The sequence below is a fragment of the Lepisosteus oculatus genome, chromosome 4, assembly GCF_040954835.1.
Source record: "Lepisosteus oculatus isolate fLepOcu1 chromosome 4, fLepOcu1.hap2, whole genome shotgun sequence".
Classification (NCBI taxonomy): Eukaryota; Metazoa; Chordata; class Actinopteri; order Semionotiformes; family Lepisosteidae; genus Lepisosteus; species Lepisosteus oculatus.
In genome coordinates this window covers 66115802-66132095 of record NC_090699.1, presented here as the reverse complement: position 1 = coordinate 66132095, position 16294 = coordinate 66115802, and the positions used below count along the sequence as shown (strand labels likewise).

General features: G+C 55.3%; 1 protein-coding gene across 1 annotated transcript; it reads right to left on the bottom strand.

The window, feature by feature from the left end:
- Window positions 1–5637: 5637 nt before the first annotated feature.
- On the bottom strand, window positions 5638–14303 carry rft1 (RFT1 homolog). Its single transcript, XM_069189628.1, has 13 exons — window positions 14030–14303; window positions 13459–13544; window positions 13259–13375; window positions 12405–12594; window positions 12078–12179; window positions 11851–11985; window positions 10136–10214; window positions 9846–9896; window positions 9412–9542; window positions 8589–8733; window positions 7644–7749; window positions 7113–7362; window positions 5638–7020 (listed from the first exon to the last, which is right to left on the bottom strand). The coding sequence occupies exons 1-13, from the start codon at window positions 14090–14092 to the stop codon at window positions 6853–6855; spliced, it is 1623 nt and encodes a 540-aa protein (XP_069045729.1). The 5' UTR covers window positions 14093–14303; the 3' UTR covers window positions 5638–6852.
- Between the last annotated feature and the right edge of the window lie 1991 nt (window positions 14304–16294).

Genomic DNA, 16294 nt, shown 5'->3' with positions numbered 1-16294 from the left:
TGGAGACTCCGGGCTGCCTCGCTCTCGCCGCGCGCTGCGCTCGGGGCGCCGTTCCGGCAGCTGCTCGGCTCCGCCCAGAACCGGGACCCCCCCTGGGGGGTCACCCAGCACGGACCGCTTCCTTCACGGCCGTCTTGCCGGAGAAGCCGGGCGGAGAGATTCGAGGTCCAGACCGTGATGGCGGGCTGTGTAGTGTATATAGTGTGTAGTGTATAGTGTATATAGTGTTTAGTGTATATAGTGTGTAGTGTATATAGTGTTTAGTGTTAGTAGTGTCAGTGTATAGTGTATAGTGTTTAGTGTTAGTGTATAGTGTATAGTGTATAGTGTATAGTGTATAGTGTTTAGTGTTAGTAGTGTTAGTGTATAGTGTTTAGTGTTAGTAGTGTTAGTGTATAGTGTATAGTGTATAGTGTGTAGTGTATATAGTGTATAGTGTGTAGTGTATAGTGTATATAGTGTTAGTGTTTAGTGTTTCGTGTTTAGTGTTAGTGTGTAGTGTATATAGTGTATAGTGTGTAGTGTTTAGTGTTTAGTGATTCGTGTGTAGTGTATAGTGTATAGTGTTAGTGTTAGTGTTAGTGTTTAGTGTTTAGTGTATAGTGTATATAGTGTTTAGTGTTTAGTGTTAGTAGTGTTAGTGTATAGTGTATATAGTGTGTAGTGTATATAGTGTATAGTGTGTAGTGTATAGTGTATATAGTGTTAGTGTTTAGTGTTTCGTGTTTAGTGTTAGTGTGTAGTGTGTAGTGTATAGTGTATAGTGTTAGTGTTAGTGTTTAGTGTTTAGTGTTTAGTGTATAGTGTATATAGTGTTTAGTGTATAGTGTATATAGTGTTTAGTGTATAGTGTATATAGTGTTTAGTGTTTAGTGTATAGTGTATAGTGTTTAGTGTTAGTAGTGTCAGTGTATAGTGTTTAGTGTTAGTAGTGTTAGTGTAAATGCTGTGTCGTGGCGCACGGGTTTGGCTGTAAGAAAGCTCATTCTGCAGGACCGCAGCGTGAAGGACGCGGCGGTATTCGACCATCCTTGAGACCGGCGCTGCGACAGACGTGGAGAGCGACTCCATTCGTCTGCACCGTCCCCACGACAGCCTGTCGCGAAGCGGTTTGTGTTTATTCTGCTGGGGGAGGAAAGACGAGCGAGCGCGGGCTTCGGGGTACGCGATTTCCGGGTCCCCCCCAGAGAGAGAGAGAGAGAGAGCAGGAGAGGGGGTGGTCAGCTGCTGCGATGTTCCTCTGCTGCGGAGGAAACGGCCGCAGGACGTCAGTGCGGTCAGGGTGGTCAGACCCTTTCTGTCCGTCAGTCCGGCTCCGCGCGGTTTCGGACCCACAGTCGGGTCCCCGGCGGTGCAGAGGCTCGGGGACACACGGTCTCGTGCCCGGGCGTTCGGCGGTCCCGACGGAACGCAGGCGCGCGCACGCGGAAGTGCACCTGAAACCCAGAACCGGGGGGACGCTTCCTGTACACAGAGGGTGGTGGGGGTGTGGAACGAGCCGCCCAGCCCTGGTGTTGAAGCCGGTACCCTGGCTTCTTTCAAGACAGCTGGGCGGCACTTGTTATCTCATGTGCTGTGTCACCCGTCGTGTCGTTGTGCTCAGGGTACACGGGACAACACTTTCCAACGTGAAACCTGAACTCGATGAGAGCCCCCAATCAGGACAGGAGGCGCTTCTTTACACAAAGAGTGGTGGGAATGTCGCTCAAGCCGAGACTGTGGCTTCTTTCAAAAAGCAAGAAACTGCTGGACGAGATCCCGGGATCGATGAGCTGCTGTCTGTGCCTTCTAGGGCCTGCAGACTTGATAACTCTACACAGCGATTCCAGCACCATAACGCATTCACGTGAACGCGATCGTCCTTCGCTTGTGGAGAGTCTGTCGACCCCTCTGCGAGGGCCGGCGACGGGAGCCGGAAAATGACGTGTCGGATTTCTCGCCTCGACAAATCGGCACCCTCTGGGGGACAGTGACGCAGGCGGGTCCGCTGGCCCGCAGTTCTCTTTTCGCGTCTCCTGCTGTTTTTAAATCGGGTCACATTTCAACACGGTGGTCTTGCGCGCGGAAGCGGAACCCGTCTTCCCGTCCCCTCTTGCCCTGCAGTACGCCTCGTGTGAACGGGGCTGGTTCGGTGTGTTGTGTTGTTGCGTTGTTGCGTTCTGTTGATTTCTGAGCTTTTTTTTTTCACACGCGTACGCGTGGTCTTCGTGCTGCGTATAATAAACTACCTGCACGCTGATGATATACACATCCCCGTCTGTTGTACAGCTCGGTGAACGAGTTAGCAAGCTCAACGCAAATAAAGATCTAACACTGAGTACCGACTCTTGGGCTCGTTTCTAGCGAGCTGAAAAATAACAAGGGTTTCTATGTTGTATGCGAGCTTTAAATGGTCAGAATAATTGTATTTTCAGGACGTTTCTTAACAACTGGAGAAGGACTGCTTTTGTCTGAAACGCCCCCGTACACATTTCTTTATGACCCTTCAAACCCTGGGCAGCATGTGAAAAGTTCAGATGTGGGTTGGCGCACTGCAGCGCAGCCTGACTATCGACCGCTCCGTCTCCGTCTCCGTCTCCCTGCTCTAGCGTGGCTGGAAATGCGCCGCTCTCCCCTAAAACCGGCTCGCTGCAGCACCGACAGCGGAGGTCTCTCTTCAGGGGGGTCCCGGTTGTCCTCCGATGTGGGCCCTCCTGTCGGGCGGTGTGAATCCGGGTCGGGCCCGGGTTCAGACAGCCTTCCGCCCCGTGACCCCACCTGCGCGTCCGGCAGCGACAGAAATTCAACCCGAATAAACAGACGCGGCTTTCTACAGCACCGAAACGGAAATACAATGTTCCCAAAAAGACACTGCAAATCTGAGCCACTAAACGCTTATTGATCATATGTACCGTACTTATTTAAGGTTGGGGAGACAACCGAAGTATTGACACCCAGTGACAGCCACCCAATGAGCTCAGCGGTGCTGTACCCCGACTTCCTTCAAGATCAAGGGGATCAACGAGCTACATGGCGTCACCAAGACCTGCTCCTCTGGCCTGTGTGGAAAGAGGGAGAAACGCCGATCAGACGCCGTCGCCTGACATGACGAACTTCAAACTGGTCTCACGCTAAACCCCGTGATCGATGGGGCGAGTCGAGCGACCAGCACCTCCACTCTTCCAGCTTCTAGACCAGCCGCCAGACAGCGCAGGACTATTGATCCGGAGCGCCGAGAGGCGATCGCAAGCCTGTTGTTTCAGCTCGGTTTTCACTGGTCACTGGTGATGAAAAATGACTGGGGAAAAAGGCACCTGCACAAGATAAATTATTGTTATGTAACTGTTACCTTGTCTAAACGTAATGAGATGTGTTCGTATATACTGTTTTAAGTATATATACATTAATGCAAAGCTTTCTGTTGTGTGATCACCTGTGTTTGTTTGTGAAAAGAAAATAAAGTTCTTAAAAATCGAAATCGTGCCTCGGCCTCAGCCCCAGTGGATACTCGGGCACAGAGACGCCCGCTTTGGAGAGGAAGAAATATATGAAATAAAATTTCACTGAAGCGGCATGAACGAGGATCGACTCGCGACATGCATGCTACAGGTCACCCACGCGCGGGCCGGCGCCCTGTTTCGTCAGTAATGAGTCCTTCACATCCGCGTCTGCAGCGGCGCTCACTGTGTCCGGGCTGATTTCCAGGCAGCGGGGATCGGGTCCCAGTCACCCCAGGGGGCTTTAGATGTATAGTCCCGACAGAATCAGATGCCAGTGTCTCCCTCCGTGAGTCAGGTGAAAGTCTACACTGGGGTCTTGTGGACAGACGCACTGTTACCTTGTCTAAACTTAATGAGATGTGTTCATATATACTCTTTTAAGTACTCGCAAACTCACACATATTCACTGACACACTCGCAAACTCTTCTGCTTGAATACTGCTCAACATGTTTGATGGGGAGACAAACAGTTTCTTGTTTGGTCTTCCGAAGACCCCCGCAATGCACACCGGCTGTCGGCTCCACAGCGGCAGCTCTGGGATAGAAGACGCCCCCCCCCCCACGTGACACCCTGGTCACGGGGAAGTTCACTGCCCCTCCCTCGCGCACTCAAATTCAAACTCGGAGAGCTTTATTGGCAGGACCGCTGAGTTACAGAACCTTAACAGGAGAAATGTCTCACTCGCTCGACGCGATGAGGACAGACAGTGATTTTACTTTTGTTTCATCAGGTGGGTCGACGCGCTCTGTGCCGAGCCCCAGTGACGGATGCACAGTGAGAGATTCAGAGCGAAAGTGGTCGAAATGTCTTCCCAGCGACGTTGTTTCTTGGTGCTGCTGGCAGTGGCGGGGCGCGGGGGTGGGCGCCCTCGATATACTGAAGCACGGGGCGCTTCTGGTCTTGCGAGGCCCGGCATCGAGCCGCCTGGCGGTCCAGACAGGCTCGTCAGTGTCGTCCAGCAGTGCGCGGGGCGCTCCGGGCCAGCGAGCCCCCAGGCAGAACCAAACCTCTCCGGGCTCCTCCTGCTACCGCCGGGAGTGATCTGATCTGATCAAAATACTTTGTCAGCTCAACGCACGCACGGGCTTACTGGTCTACCTTGTACACGCAAACGAGAAAACAGTTCTGGCACCATGTCAAGGTTTAACGAAAGAGAGAATTCCCATCAGCTATTCTTCAGGAATAAACATCGTGAGCAACTCCAGAGGGTGCCCAGTGGGAATCTGGGCACAGCTGTGTGGAGTTTGCATGGGCGTGCTGTCCACATCGGCCGCTGTCTGTACACCCCTCCCGCCACCCAGCACAGACACCGGCCTTCAGGGCAGGGCTGCAGGTACTCATCGGCACACAGCTCTCTGAGCCAGGGCAGGGGTGAGCAGGGGTAAAACAGGACATGCAGTTTCCGCAGAGCAGTCTGTGCTGGCCGACTGCCTCTTGATTCAGCGTTGGGTGCTGGAATATGTGCATCTGTGCAGCTGAGCAACACTCACTCTGGGAGGGCAGCCCCCACGCCAGCGCTGCACTGCTTCAGCTCATTAAATTGACCACCTGATGCATTTGAAACTCAAAGAAGGCAAAATCAAACACACCCAAAACGATGAAGGTGCCAAAACGACCTGGGGGCTGTCCAACGAGAATTTGGGACTGCATTCTTGTCGGTCTGTCTGGTTTGTACCTGCTACACTAGATCAGATCTCCACTGGTCACTCAGTGGAGTCCCACAAAGGCGATGGGGAATTCTCTGAGCTAGATAAGTCAGCACTCTGTGACAGCCGAGAGTCTGTGGGTTTGTTAACAACACGGGGCACGAGTCTACAGTCTCTACCCACAGCCCGCCACAGGCATGAGGGCCCGGATCTAGACCCTGAGCCTGGCCTCTGGCTCCCCTAAAGGCCAAGGCAAGACTGCAGCCTAGATCCAGCGGGGTCAGAGTCCGTGACCAGCAGTAACACAGAAGAGGATAAACCAGCGCTCGAGCCATGTGTCTCTCCCAGGTGTGTGGAAACGGACACACCTGACAGCCCCAGGGCTACAGCTCTCACACAGAGGCAGCTCTGGAAACCTCTCTTGCCAGCGGTGAGGGGGCTGAAGACACAGGGCCCTCAGAAACAGTTCTGCAGGCGCCCGTGAAAGAACCACTGCTGTTTTAACAGGAGGGACATTCATAAAGTGTTTATAGACCAACGTGTGATAATCACCAGGCGCAAGTGTACATTAATTCTTAGTTACAAAACCTAAATCCGGATCTTAGCCTGGATCGTACCCAGCGTTGATGATGCAAATTCAGTTGTCATGAATCGTTTTCAACACCCTGAGAAGTATAGAGATAAGGCACACTGCCCAACCTCTCCTATCAGTATCTACAGACCTTGCACACGAGCAAGAGACCTGCTGACACAAGCAGCTAATTAAAAACTTAAATAGACACACTGTAACAGCGAGTCCTGCTGGTGCAAGCACTGGGAACCCCCACACGGGCTGCTTTTAATAATAATAATAATTCTTTACACTTATATAGCGCTTTTCTGGACTCTCCACTCAAAGCGCTTTACAGGTCATGGGGATCCCCTCCACCCTCACCAGTGTGCAGCCCCACCCCAATTTTACTTTCAGCCCAGCTCTGTTACATAATTAAAGCCTTAATTGGTCTCAATTACAGGATTAATTTGAACCCTCATGGTTTGTGGCACCTGAACATGTCTGAGGTCGCCGTGTACCTGCCCTGTGCGAGTACTCAAGATCTCCAGCTTTCTAGCAGGAGAAACAGCTTTGCTTTCAGTCCAGCAACCCGTCAGAGAGATGACTGTTCGGGTTAATTCACGAGCGCATGCGAGAGGAAACCCAGCAGGTGTGTGGGTCCCCACCGCCGGAGCTGGGGAGCCCCCGGGTACCGAACTGCCTGCCTGTTCTGTTCACTGTGAGAACAGCTAACAGCCCCCCCCACAGGCAGGACTCGGCCCTGCGGCTGTCAGCCACTGTGAAAGCAGAGAACAGCGCCACCTGCTGGAGGCTCACAGAAACGTCACTCCCTACAGCTGTCCTCCTGGGCATGGGCCTGACCGCGGCCGCCGACGGGTCTGCGACGTCTCGTTCCGGTCTCGTGAAGACCCAGCCCGTGCCGGGGCTGCTGGGGGTCCCGGTTCACGCCGGGTCCTGCAGGCCATCTGGGGCTGGTTCTGGACCCGGGAGGAGCTGGACTTCACACTTCACACCCCCCGATACCGCCGCCACGCCAGGGGCCCACAGCTGTTCATCACTGCAGCCTCCTCTGGGCTGGGCCAGGGCCCGGGGGGCAAACCAGCCTCCCCAGCGCTCCCAGTGCACCCCCAGGCGCTCCGCCGAGGGGTACAGGGACCGGGGGGACCCCCTCCGCTACGCCTCCTTCTTCCCGCGCCGGCGGTGCAGCAGCTGCTCCCGCAGGAAGCCGAGCAGCCGGGTCTCCGTGGCGCCGGCGACGAGCAGCACGGCCAGCAGGCACGCCGCCCCCACCGCCACGTGGCCCAGCCGGTACAGCCCGCCGCGGCCGCAGCACAGCGCCCCCTGCGGGGCAGAGCGGGAGACAGACCGTCAGCGGGGGGCGCCACGACAGAGCCGAGGAGCTGGCCGTCGCCCACCCCGAGACCTCTCCGTACCTCGGAGGCGCTGGTGACGGCGGCGCAGAGCGCCAGGGCGAGCAGCAGGGCGGGGGAGGGCCGCAGGCCGCGCAGCGGCGCCCAGGGGCTGCCGGCGAAGTAGCGGCGGGTGTAGCGCAGGCTGTGGCCGATCCGCAGGCACATGTTCAGGCAGTTGGCCAGGATGAAGCCCACGCTGCCCTGCCAGCAGGTCAGGAAGTAGGAGAGGCACAGGAAGGACACGGACAGCGCCAGCATCACCAGGTTGTACCTGCGGGGGCAGGAGAGGGCTTACACACACACACACACAAGCTGGAACAGGCGTACAGTCTGCACAAAGAGTGCTGGGAGTGTGGAACAAGCTGGTCAGCCGTGCTGTTAAGGCCAGGTTTCTTTCAAGAAGCAGCTGGACGAGACCCTGGGATCAATTAACTACTCACTAACCGAACAAGCTAGATGGGCTTAACAGCACCTCTCGTTTTTTCGGCCATTCTTCTGTTAATGAAGTCACCGCGATCTGTGATGGCTGAGGTCGCCGGGGCCGAGACGCACCTGTCCACCTCCTCCTTGCTCATGGCAGCGAAGGTGAAGCACTCCGTCACCCCGTTCACAGCCAGCAGCAGGACGTAGCCGCAGTAGCAGCGCAGGAGGGTGGGACCTGGGGAGGGGGAGAGCGCTGGGACTGGACTCGCACAGAGGGACAGACGTTGCCCTGAACCCAGACTGAGGGACAGGACACCCACAACAGTGGAAGCTCCGGCGAGTTTCACAGGACAGATCAGAAAATCACCCATGAACAGTAAATAAGTTAATAAGCGAGGCTCCCTCTGACAATACAACGTTCACCTGAAGCGCAGGATGGATTTCGATCTTAAAGACTGGGCGGCAATCGCAGCTGACGGTACTGTAGCTCGTGTGTAAGGCGTGTAAACCTGTGGTATTATTTAGGAGATTCACAGTGGATGGTCTCTTTCGTTTTTTAGCAACAAGGAAAGGCACCTACATCGTGACTTAGGAACCAGGCAACGTTATTTTAACGCGAGCGAACCTGCTGTGCTGTGTGAGCACTTCTTGCACGGTTGCTGCTAGAACCGCATTCCGATCGCCCTGACGGCAGCTCACACCGGCAGACGGCCGCAGTATTCCGGACGGGCTTATCTCACGCCAGGAAACAGCAGCAGCTGGTTTTCCTGAGTCCTGCAGCACGGGCCAGCAGCCCAGCTACACTGTGGGCAACGTCCGGGAATTATGTTCTGACTGAAAACCCGGTCAGGGAGACACGGACACGACAGCGCCTAACCGGGCGATTTCGGAACACAACCCTCTCTTGGCGTCAACCTCCGGCGTGAAGTTTCCAGGCTTACTCCAGCCCCGAGAGACGTGCTGGCTGGGATTGCTGGTGTCTCTCTCCGTACTGGCCTGCTCCCCGCTCCTCTGGGATAAACCCGCCGGGACGAAGCGAAGGAAGAACGGCCGGCGCCCCCAGTTCCCCCGTACCTGTGCCGCTGCTCAGCAGGGAGCCCCCGTAGATATCGAGCGCCAGGTGCGAGTAGGCGTGGCCGAACACCGTGATGATCAGGCCAATCAGAAGCACCAGCTTCAGGAGGCACTCCAGCACGTCTGCTGCCACGGCAACGTCCTCCTGCAACGGCACGCGACGCATCACCGCGGCGGAGGGCGAAATCAGCAGGCCGCACCGCGGCTCAGGCAAGGCCTTTCACCACTCCCCTGGCAGAGTGTGGATCGCAGATCGCTCCCCGAGAGGGGCTTGGCCACTAGGGCTCTTGTGTCATAAGAACGCCGTCCTCAGATTGTGCCCCTGGGAGACAAACTGCCACTTATCTATTGCAGGGGAGCTGTACCAGAGCCCAGGACATCAAGGGCACCCCCTGGGGGGCTGGCACACCTCTCTGTGCCATCACTGTGGGTCACAGGGATTCCCAGCGGCGTCCCAGACTGTTTCGGTCTGCCGGCACGCTGAAAGATCGCTTTCACTGCTCAGGCTCTGCCAGTGACCCTTCTATTAAGGGCAAAGTTGGGCCCTTCCAGCTAGGGGGCGCTCTAGTGACTTCGCGAACGGGAAAATGAGCTGCAGGTGTGTCCCACTGCCCACCTGTCTCTCCCCTCTGCCAGCGGGCAGCGTACCTGGGGCACAGAGCTGCAGGCGTGTCCCACTGCCCACCTGTCTCTCCCCTCTGCCAGCGGGCAGCGTACCTGGGGCACAGAGCTGCAGGCGTGTCCCACTGCTCACCTGTCTCTCCCCTCTGCCAGCGGGCAGCGTACCTGGGGCACAGAGCTGCAGGTGTGTCCCACTGCTCACCTGTCTCTGCTGCCTGGCTGTCTTGCCGCGCTCCAGCACCTTGGCGAAGAAGATGTAGAAGCTCTCCTCAATGGGCAGGAAGAGGAACCGTGCCACCAGCGAGCCCAGGTTATTCACGATATCATACACCCCTGCAGAGACAAAGGAGAACTGGGCCAGGCCCGACCCACAGAACTGCAGCAAGGGTGCTCCACTGTCACAGCTGTTAGGTAGGTAAGACGCCAAGTATGTAATTAGGAAGTTAGCTCTGTCCACGTCACTGTTTAAAGTTAGCGGTAGCCTTAGGTCTCTCATCGTTATAAAATAGTGAGCTGATGAAAAACGCTGTACTAATTTGATCAGGAAGTGGCTCTGAGTGAAGAAAGCACGAGCACATCCAGAGCTCAGCCCTGGACTGAGACACGGCGTGTTCGGACGACGATAAGCTCACTCACCCTGGTCTCCGAAGTCCAGCACGTTCAGGAAGGTCATGACGTAGCGTTCGCCTTGAATACAAGAAGCCCAAGATAAAACGCTTTTTGAAATCGTGCCCGAGACCCCAGGAGGGTGTAGAGGAAGGACAGAGGAGGAGCGAAAGACGCCTCACAGATTCCAGATGTTTAGACTCCTCTGAGTCTCCCGTCTTGCTGTCACAGAGACGGGGGCGTAACCTCCTTCCGCTCTGCGCGGGCTGGCCAGCGGCGACGGGGGTGTGGGGGTGCAGACGGCGCCTCGTGATTCCTACCTTCTGTGAGGATCTGCTTGAGGAAGGACTGCTTGAAGAAGCTCCAGGTCAGCCTGGCCAGCCTCCCATTCAGCACCGGCTGCACAGACACACACAACAGGCGCACCGTTAAACTGGGGGACACCTTTTTTTTTTTTTTTTTTCTTATAAAATATACTTTATTCGGAAAAAAAAACACATCTCAAAAGGAAAACATCTCATACAATAACACTCCACAAGTTAAAACAACGGCGGAACGGCGGTGATTGTCCGTTTTCAATCCTTGCAAGGGTGGGCGGATTTGCGCTATTATGAGTGTCCCTCCAAACCCTACCGCTTGCTGTAACCCATTAATCCCTGTACAGGGTCCATAGGCCTTTCCAGCGCTCCTTTGCCGTGGGGAAACCCCATTTAGCAACGTCGCGCTTCATCCTCCTCCTGAGGTCCGCCAGGATCCTCTCTTCCAGCTCCCTCGCTCCCCACTCGATGTTGTGCCGGATGAGATTGTTCCTCGCGTCCCACAGGCCTTTCTTTGTGAGGGACAGCAGCAGCCACATCAGGAACTGCGTCCCCCTGTCCAGTCCGGTAGGTGCCAGCCCCAGCAGAACGTACTGGTAGCTGAGCACCGCATTCGTTTCCAGGAGTTGCATTATGTTGTCCATTCTGCCCCACACCGCCTTGGCGAAGGGGCAGCTCCAGAAAACGTGCTCCTGAGTCTCCTCGACGAAACACGTGTCCCGGGGGCAATGCGGATTCCTGGAAATCGAGTGTCTGTAGAGGACCTCTCTGGTAGCCAGTCTCTTGTGAACGGCCATCCAGTTGAGGTCCTTCAGTTCGTTGTCCAGTTCTTTAGGCTGCGTTCTTTCCCAGACTTGTCTGGGAACTCGCAGCCTTTCGTTGGCGACCAGGTGCCCCCTCACCTCTTTGTACAGAGCTCTGTGGTTGGTGCAGAGCTCTGGCTGTCTCGTGGCCTCGTACCTCCTGCTCCACTTGACAGCGTGGGTGTAGAACTCCGGTCGCCTCTCTGCCTTGGGCCCAGTGTTTGACCACTGGACCAAGTGCCTCATCGGGATGGAGAGCCACAGCCTGACAAAGTACTGGTACTTGTGGCCGATGGGCTCCCGCAGCGCCCGACAGAGGTTGCAGAAAAAGATGCAGTCGAGTTTCAGGGGGAAATGTGGGACATCTCGACCCCCTTCCTCGACCGGCTGACACATCCGGTTTCTGGTGATGGACTCGTACCTGCCGCCCCAGACGAAGCCGAAGATCATCCCTTGCAGCGCTCGTCTGAGTCTGGTGGGGGACACCTGCCAGAGACACCTGCTACAGGGCCCATCCAGCTCAGGGGGTGGGGCCTTATCCAGCCTACAGTCAGAGAAATACCCACGGACTGGGACACCGGAGTGTCGGAAGTTACTCAGTCAGAGATTCCCCATCCTGGTCGTTATGATCACACAGCCTGTGCTCGTCTATCTCAGCGAGCTCTGAATCGCATTCTTCATTTCTTATCCGTTCATTAGTAGAATGCAAAACCGTTTTTATTACTATTATTTTCCACTTTAAAGCAGCAGAAGACGGCAAGCCGGCTGTGAATTTTAATTAGGATCTCGAAGTCCGCTGGTTCCCAGGAGCTGGGGAGCAGCATAAGCGGTGATTTCAGCGACTACGAGCCGGGACAGAGAGTCGGGGTGCGCTGGGCAGTGTGGGGTGGGGGTGGGGGTGGGGCTGCTCCCTACCTCTCCGTCCACCCTCGCGGGCAGGAGCTCTCCAAGTCTGCGGAAGGGGAACGGCTTCCTGTCCGCGTCCCGGGAGCGCAGGAACCTGGCGAAGTACAGGGTGTAGCAGAGCAGCAGACCGCCCGTGTAGACCAGCTGCGAGACACACAAGGACAGAGGCCCTGAGCGACCCGCTGGCGAGGCCTGGCCTGGCCTGGCACCCCGCCCCTGCTCCCAGCAGCGCTCACCTGGGCCGCAGAGAAGATGTACAGCCCCCAGCGAGGCACGCACACCACGAGGGCCACCGTCAGGCCACACTTGGCCACGATGGACAGACTCTCCGCCACCACCTGCGGGGAGAGGGAGACAGGAGTGGGCAGGCGCTGGACCGCCAGCGCTGTGAAGCAGAAGAGAAGACACTGCGGAGAGCATGGCTGCCCTGCGGCCGGTACAGGTCAGTTCTCCTCCCTGCAGCCCTTCAGACGGACCTTTGTAAGAGTACCAGGTCAGTACCTGAGAGCCTGAGCAGAGCAGCAGAGCGGCCCGCTGAGACTCGGGTCGGGCTGGGTCGGTACCTTGAGCCGGACGAACATGTGGGCCTGCGCCAGGACCCAGAGGGGCTCGGCCAGCAGCTCCTGCACGGCGGCCAGCGCGAACAGCGCCACTGCGGCCGGGTAGTGAGGGATGGCGTCGGGATCCGGCGACTCCAGCAGCCACAGCCACACGGCGCCAAGCAGGACAGACCACAGCACTCCCAGCGGCACCCTGCACAACGGCAACCAACAGCCCCGGCCTCAGCACCCCGGCCTGGCCTCGCCCAGCCCCTCCCACAATCCCACAGCCCGCGACCCCGCAGCTTCTCCAGCACACCACTCCCCCAGACCAGCTCTCCCAAAGAAAAACCAGGACGCAGCTCATCGCCTGAAGCAGTGGGGCGTCGCTGCCCCATCGCTGCCACACATCACACTTCCTTCACAAGCCCATTCCTCACGGCACAGCAGGCGTTCACAGGGCCCAGCTGGGCACTGGGGCTCCTCATGCTGCCCTGAGACCCGGCGACAGTCTGCGCTCGGCAGGCCGTGTGACACACGGATCACAGCCCAGAGCAGCAGCGGGCTGACGTCAGGGGGGAAAAGAGCGAACGGCTCACTCATCTTCAACACTTCCTTTTCCTCCACACGCGGACCAGTCTGCACGGAGCACCGCTCGCCGCCCCCCTGCGGCAGACTGTGTACCGCGGCACGCACAGCAGAGCTGTCACACCTGCGCCCACACGCTCGGACTGAGCCCCGCGCGCAGAAAAGCACTGTCTAACCCAAGACTGCTGGCAATTTCGAATCCCCAAGAAATAATACCATATCCGCTCTAGCCTAACATCGCCCTGCTGTTGGACACTGAAAGCACACGCTAGACAAATTGTGGGACTCACGTCAGCCACAGCAGGTTGACCACTTGTCTCCAGTTCTGCTGGGCACTCCCACTCAGACAGGCCCTGCGGAAGGCCTCCCTGGACAGGAACACGACGGTGGAGTACAGCAGCGTCAGCCTGCGAACACACGGAGCCATCAGTCACTCACTCGCCCTCCTGCACGCCGGCACGCTACCCCTCCGCAGGGCGCCACTCCTCACCTGACGTTGACCACTCCTATAACCTCTCTGGACAGGAAGCGCAGGGTGAAGGCGTTGAGGACGAAGGTGAGCGCCCGGAACAGCACCTGCGGCAAAGGAACACGACAGAGTTTCAGCTCACGCCAAGAGTGGCGGGGGTCTGGAACAAGATATCCAGACCCTTTTCCAAAAGCGCAACCCCAGGATCCTCCGAGACCATCCGGTCAATTAGCCGCTATCAACCAGATGAGATCAAGTTCCAGATCTCGTTTACTAGGTTTCTTCATACTGCACACACTGCTGTCTTCTGAAAACTCCTGATTTGCAACTTTGAGTGTCGTTTCACAGGAAGTGGGTATTATTTTACTACAAACTTCTTAAATGTCTCGATAAATACTGTAGAGATATTATCATCTCGTCTTCAGGTAGGGTTCCTAAGCCATCGCAGTGGGATGTTTGAGACTTGGACCGCGCATGACCCTCCTCGGGGAGTCGCTGGTATTGACCAGGACTGCGCACTGTAGTAACGGCTACTTAACTCTCCCCCATGTTAACTCGGGAGCGCAGGGGGGTCACAGTCTGAAGAGCGTACCTGCAGCAGGACATTGTAGGAGGCGAGAGCCGTGACGCTCTCCAGCACGTCCCGGGAGCTCATTTTCAGCTCTGTCCACCAGCGCCTCCGGGCCGCCGGACTCTGCTGTCGATTTAAGAGCGCACCCCGGGACCGCTCATTACCACACTCAAAATAAAGGACTACAGCATGAAACTACTCTTCCTGGGTTGGCTCAGCGCCTCATGTCTATTCAACACGTCGCCTTCACTTCCTCCTGCTGACTTCCGTACACAAGCCTGGGCAGGCGGGGCAATGACGTCATCAGACTGCGCCCGGAGCACAGAGATCCGACACCAGCCAGCCTCAAGACAGCACTGCTAGAGCACCGCAACTCAGAATCAACCACATCACATCACAGATCGAACAGCAATACCTCACACAACATAAACTGGAATGCTACAGAACCCTCAACAGACAATACACACTAGCCGAATATTTGACCAAGATAAGAAACAACAAAAAGAAACAGACCCTGATGAAGTACAGGCTCAGTGACCTGCACTTCCTACTGCACTGTGACACATATTCTGGGATTAGAGAAGCATTCTTCCCGAAATTCAGAAATCTAATCCCAGAGTTCCCAGATATACACGTTAATACACGCGATTATTTCCACGCAAACCTCATGATTGTTTTTTTTAGTTTATACGGCACGAGTAAGCCACCAATCAGAATTCCAACCATTGACCACCATATATATGAAATGGTCGTATAGCAGTAATACCTGCATTTTCAAACAGCATTTTTTGCAAATGTAAAAGATACATAGGAGTACAGTTAATGATTTCTGCGCACCATATCTTGGTAGATTTTGCTATAAATAAACTGAGTTGTGAATCGTTTGTGCCGCCGAGTCCACAGCGCTCTCGGGGTCCCATTCCAGCTGAGATCTGCATGACTTATTTGGTTCAATATTTTGCTTAATTAGGACAACTGAGCTTCTGTTTCAGGTCTGGATTGTGGGAGTGTGAAACAAGCGGCTCAGCCATGTTGTTGAAGCCGGTACCCTGGTTTCCTTCAAGAAACAAGAAACCCAAGAGGACTAGATAAAGCGAATGGCTCTTTGGATCCTTTATCATGCTCTCAGGTTTTTATGAAAGACACATTCGTGCCTCCTTTTTGGAATAAAAATCAAGTATACACAGTAAAACAACACAATTATGGTTTGCTCAACAGTAGTTGTTTAGTGTTGAAATACTGTATTGACACCCAGATAAGATCATGTGTAAATGTTTGACAACATTGCGTCATTTCCGTCTAGTCAGCTTTGTCCGCGAGCTCTTCGCTTTCTGGGAGGGGTGCAGCGTCGCGGTCCGGCCACAAGGTGGAGCGCTGACCGAGTCATTTTTCATGCACTTCGGTTGTTTAAAGAGAACTCCAAGTCGGAAAGAGATCGTTCAGATTCAGGATCAAGTGTTGTTCAGCGCGATCGTTATTTTTAGTTACAGCGTGTAACCTGAATCCTTTGCTTTCAATGTATAGCTTTTGCAAAAAGTTCATCAGTTTCGCAAAGGATTGAAAACCTATTAAAACGTTTCAGCTAAAATGGAAATCGTTTTTTTCTGTGTGCTGAATGCTGGTTCTGTATTTATGTAAAAGAGAAAACAGTGTCACTCTGAAGGAGCGCAGACAGCAATCCCCAGAGCCGAGCCAACCTCAGCTGGTGCTGCAGTAACCGACAGTGCAGAGAGAGAGTTTCCTGTCGGTCCGTGCCGATCCTGCTCTTCATCCTGATCCCAGAGGATCAGACAGATCCGGGTGAGGAAGAGGAAGAGGCTGGAAGACACCCCCCTGTCGTCAGTCTCCTGCGGTCTCTGGGAGCCACTACTCTGGGGGTGGCAGAGAGAAACTACTAACAAAGCCAAGGAAGGAGAATGCTTCCAGCCACAGCAACACACACCACAATATACACACACCACAAGACTGACCTACACATCACAGTATACACACCGCAACACTGACACACACCACAGTACACACACACCACAGCAACACACACCACAGTATACACACACCGCAACACTGACACACACCACAGTACACAATCCGCAACACTGACACACCACAGTACACACACCGCAACACTGACACATACCGCAGTACACACACCACGACCCTGACACACACACACCACAAGACTGACACACACATCACAGTACACACACCCCAACACTGACACTGCGGTTTGGTCTGCGCAGGTGTGAGGTTTGATACCCAGTCAAGCAGCAGGACTGAGCAGGACCA

Excerpts from the sequence above, each read along its gene's own strand:
- rft1 (XM_069189628.1), bottom strand. The coding sequence starts at position 14,092 with ATGAGCTCCCGGGACGTGCTGGAGAGCGTCACGGCTCTCGCCTCCTAC. Across the intron at positions 13,545-14,029 it reads CCTACAATGTCCTGCTGCAG|GTGCTGTTCCGGGCGCTCAC; the intron begins GTACGCTCTTCA and ends CCTTTGCCGCAG. Across the intron at positions 10,215-11,850 it reads CCGCGAGGGTGGACGGAGAG|CCGGTGCTGAATGGGAGGCT; the intron begins GTAGGGAGCAGC and ends GTGTCTGTGCAG.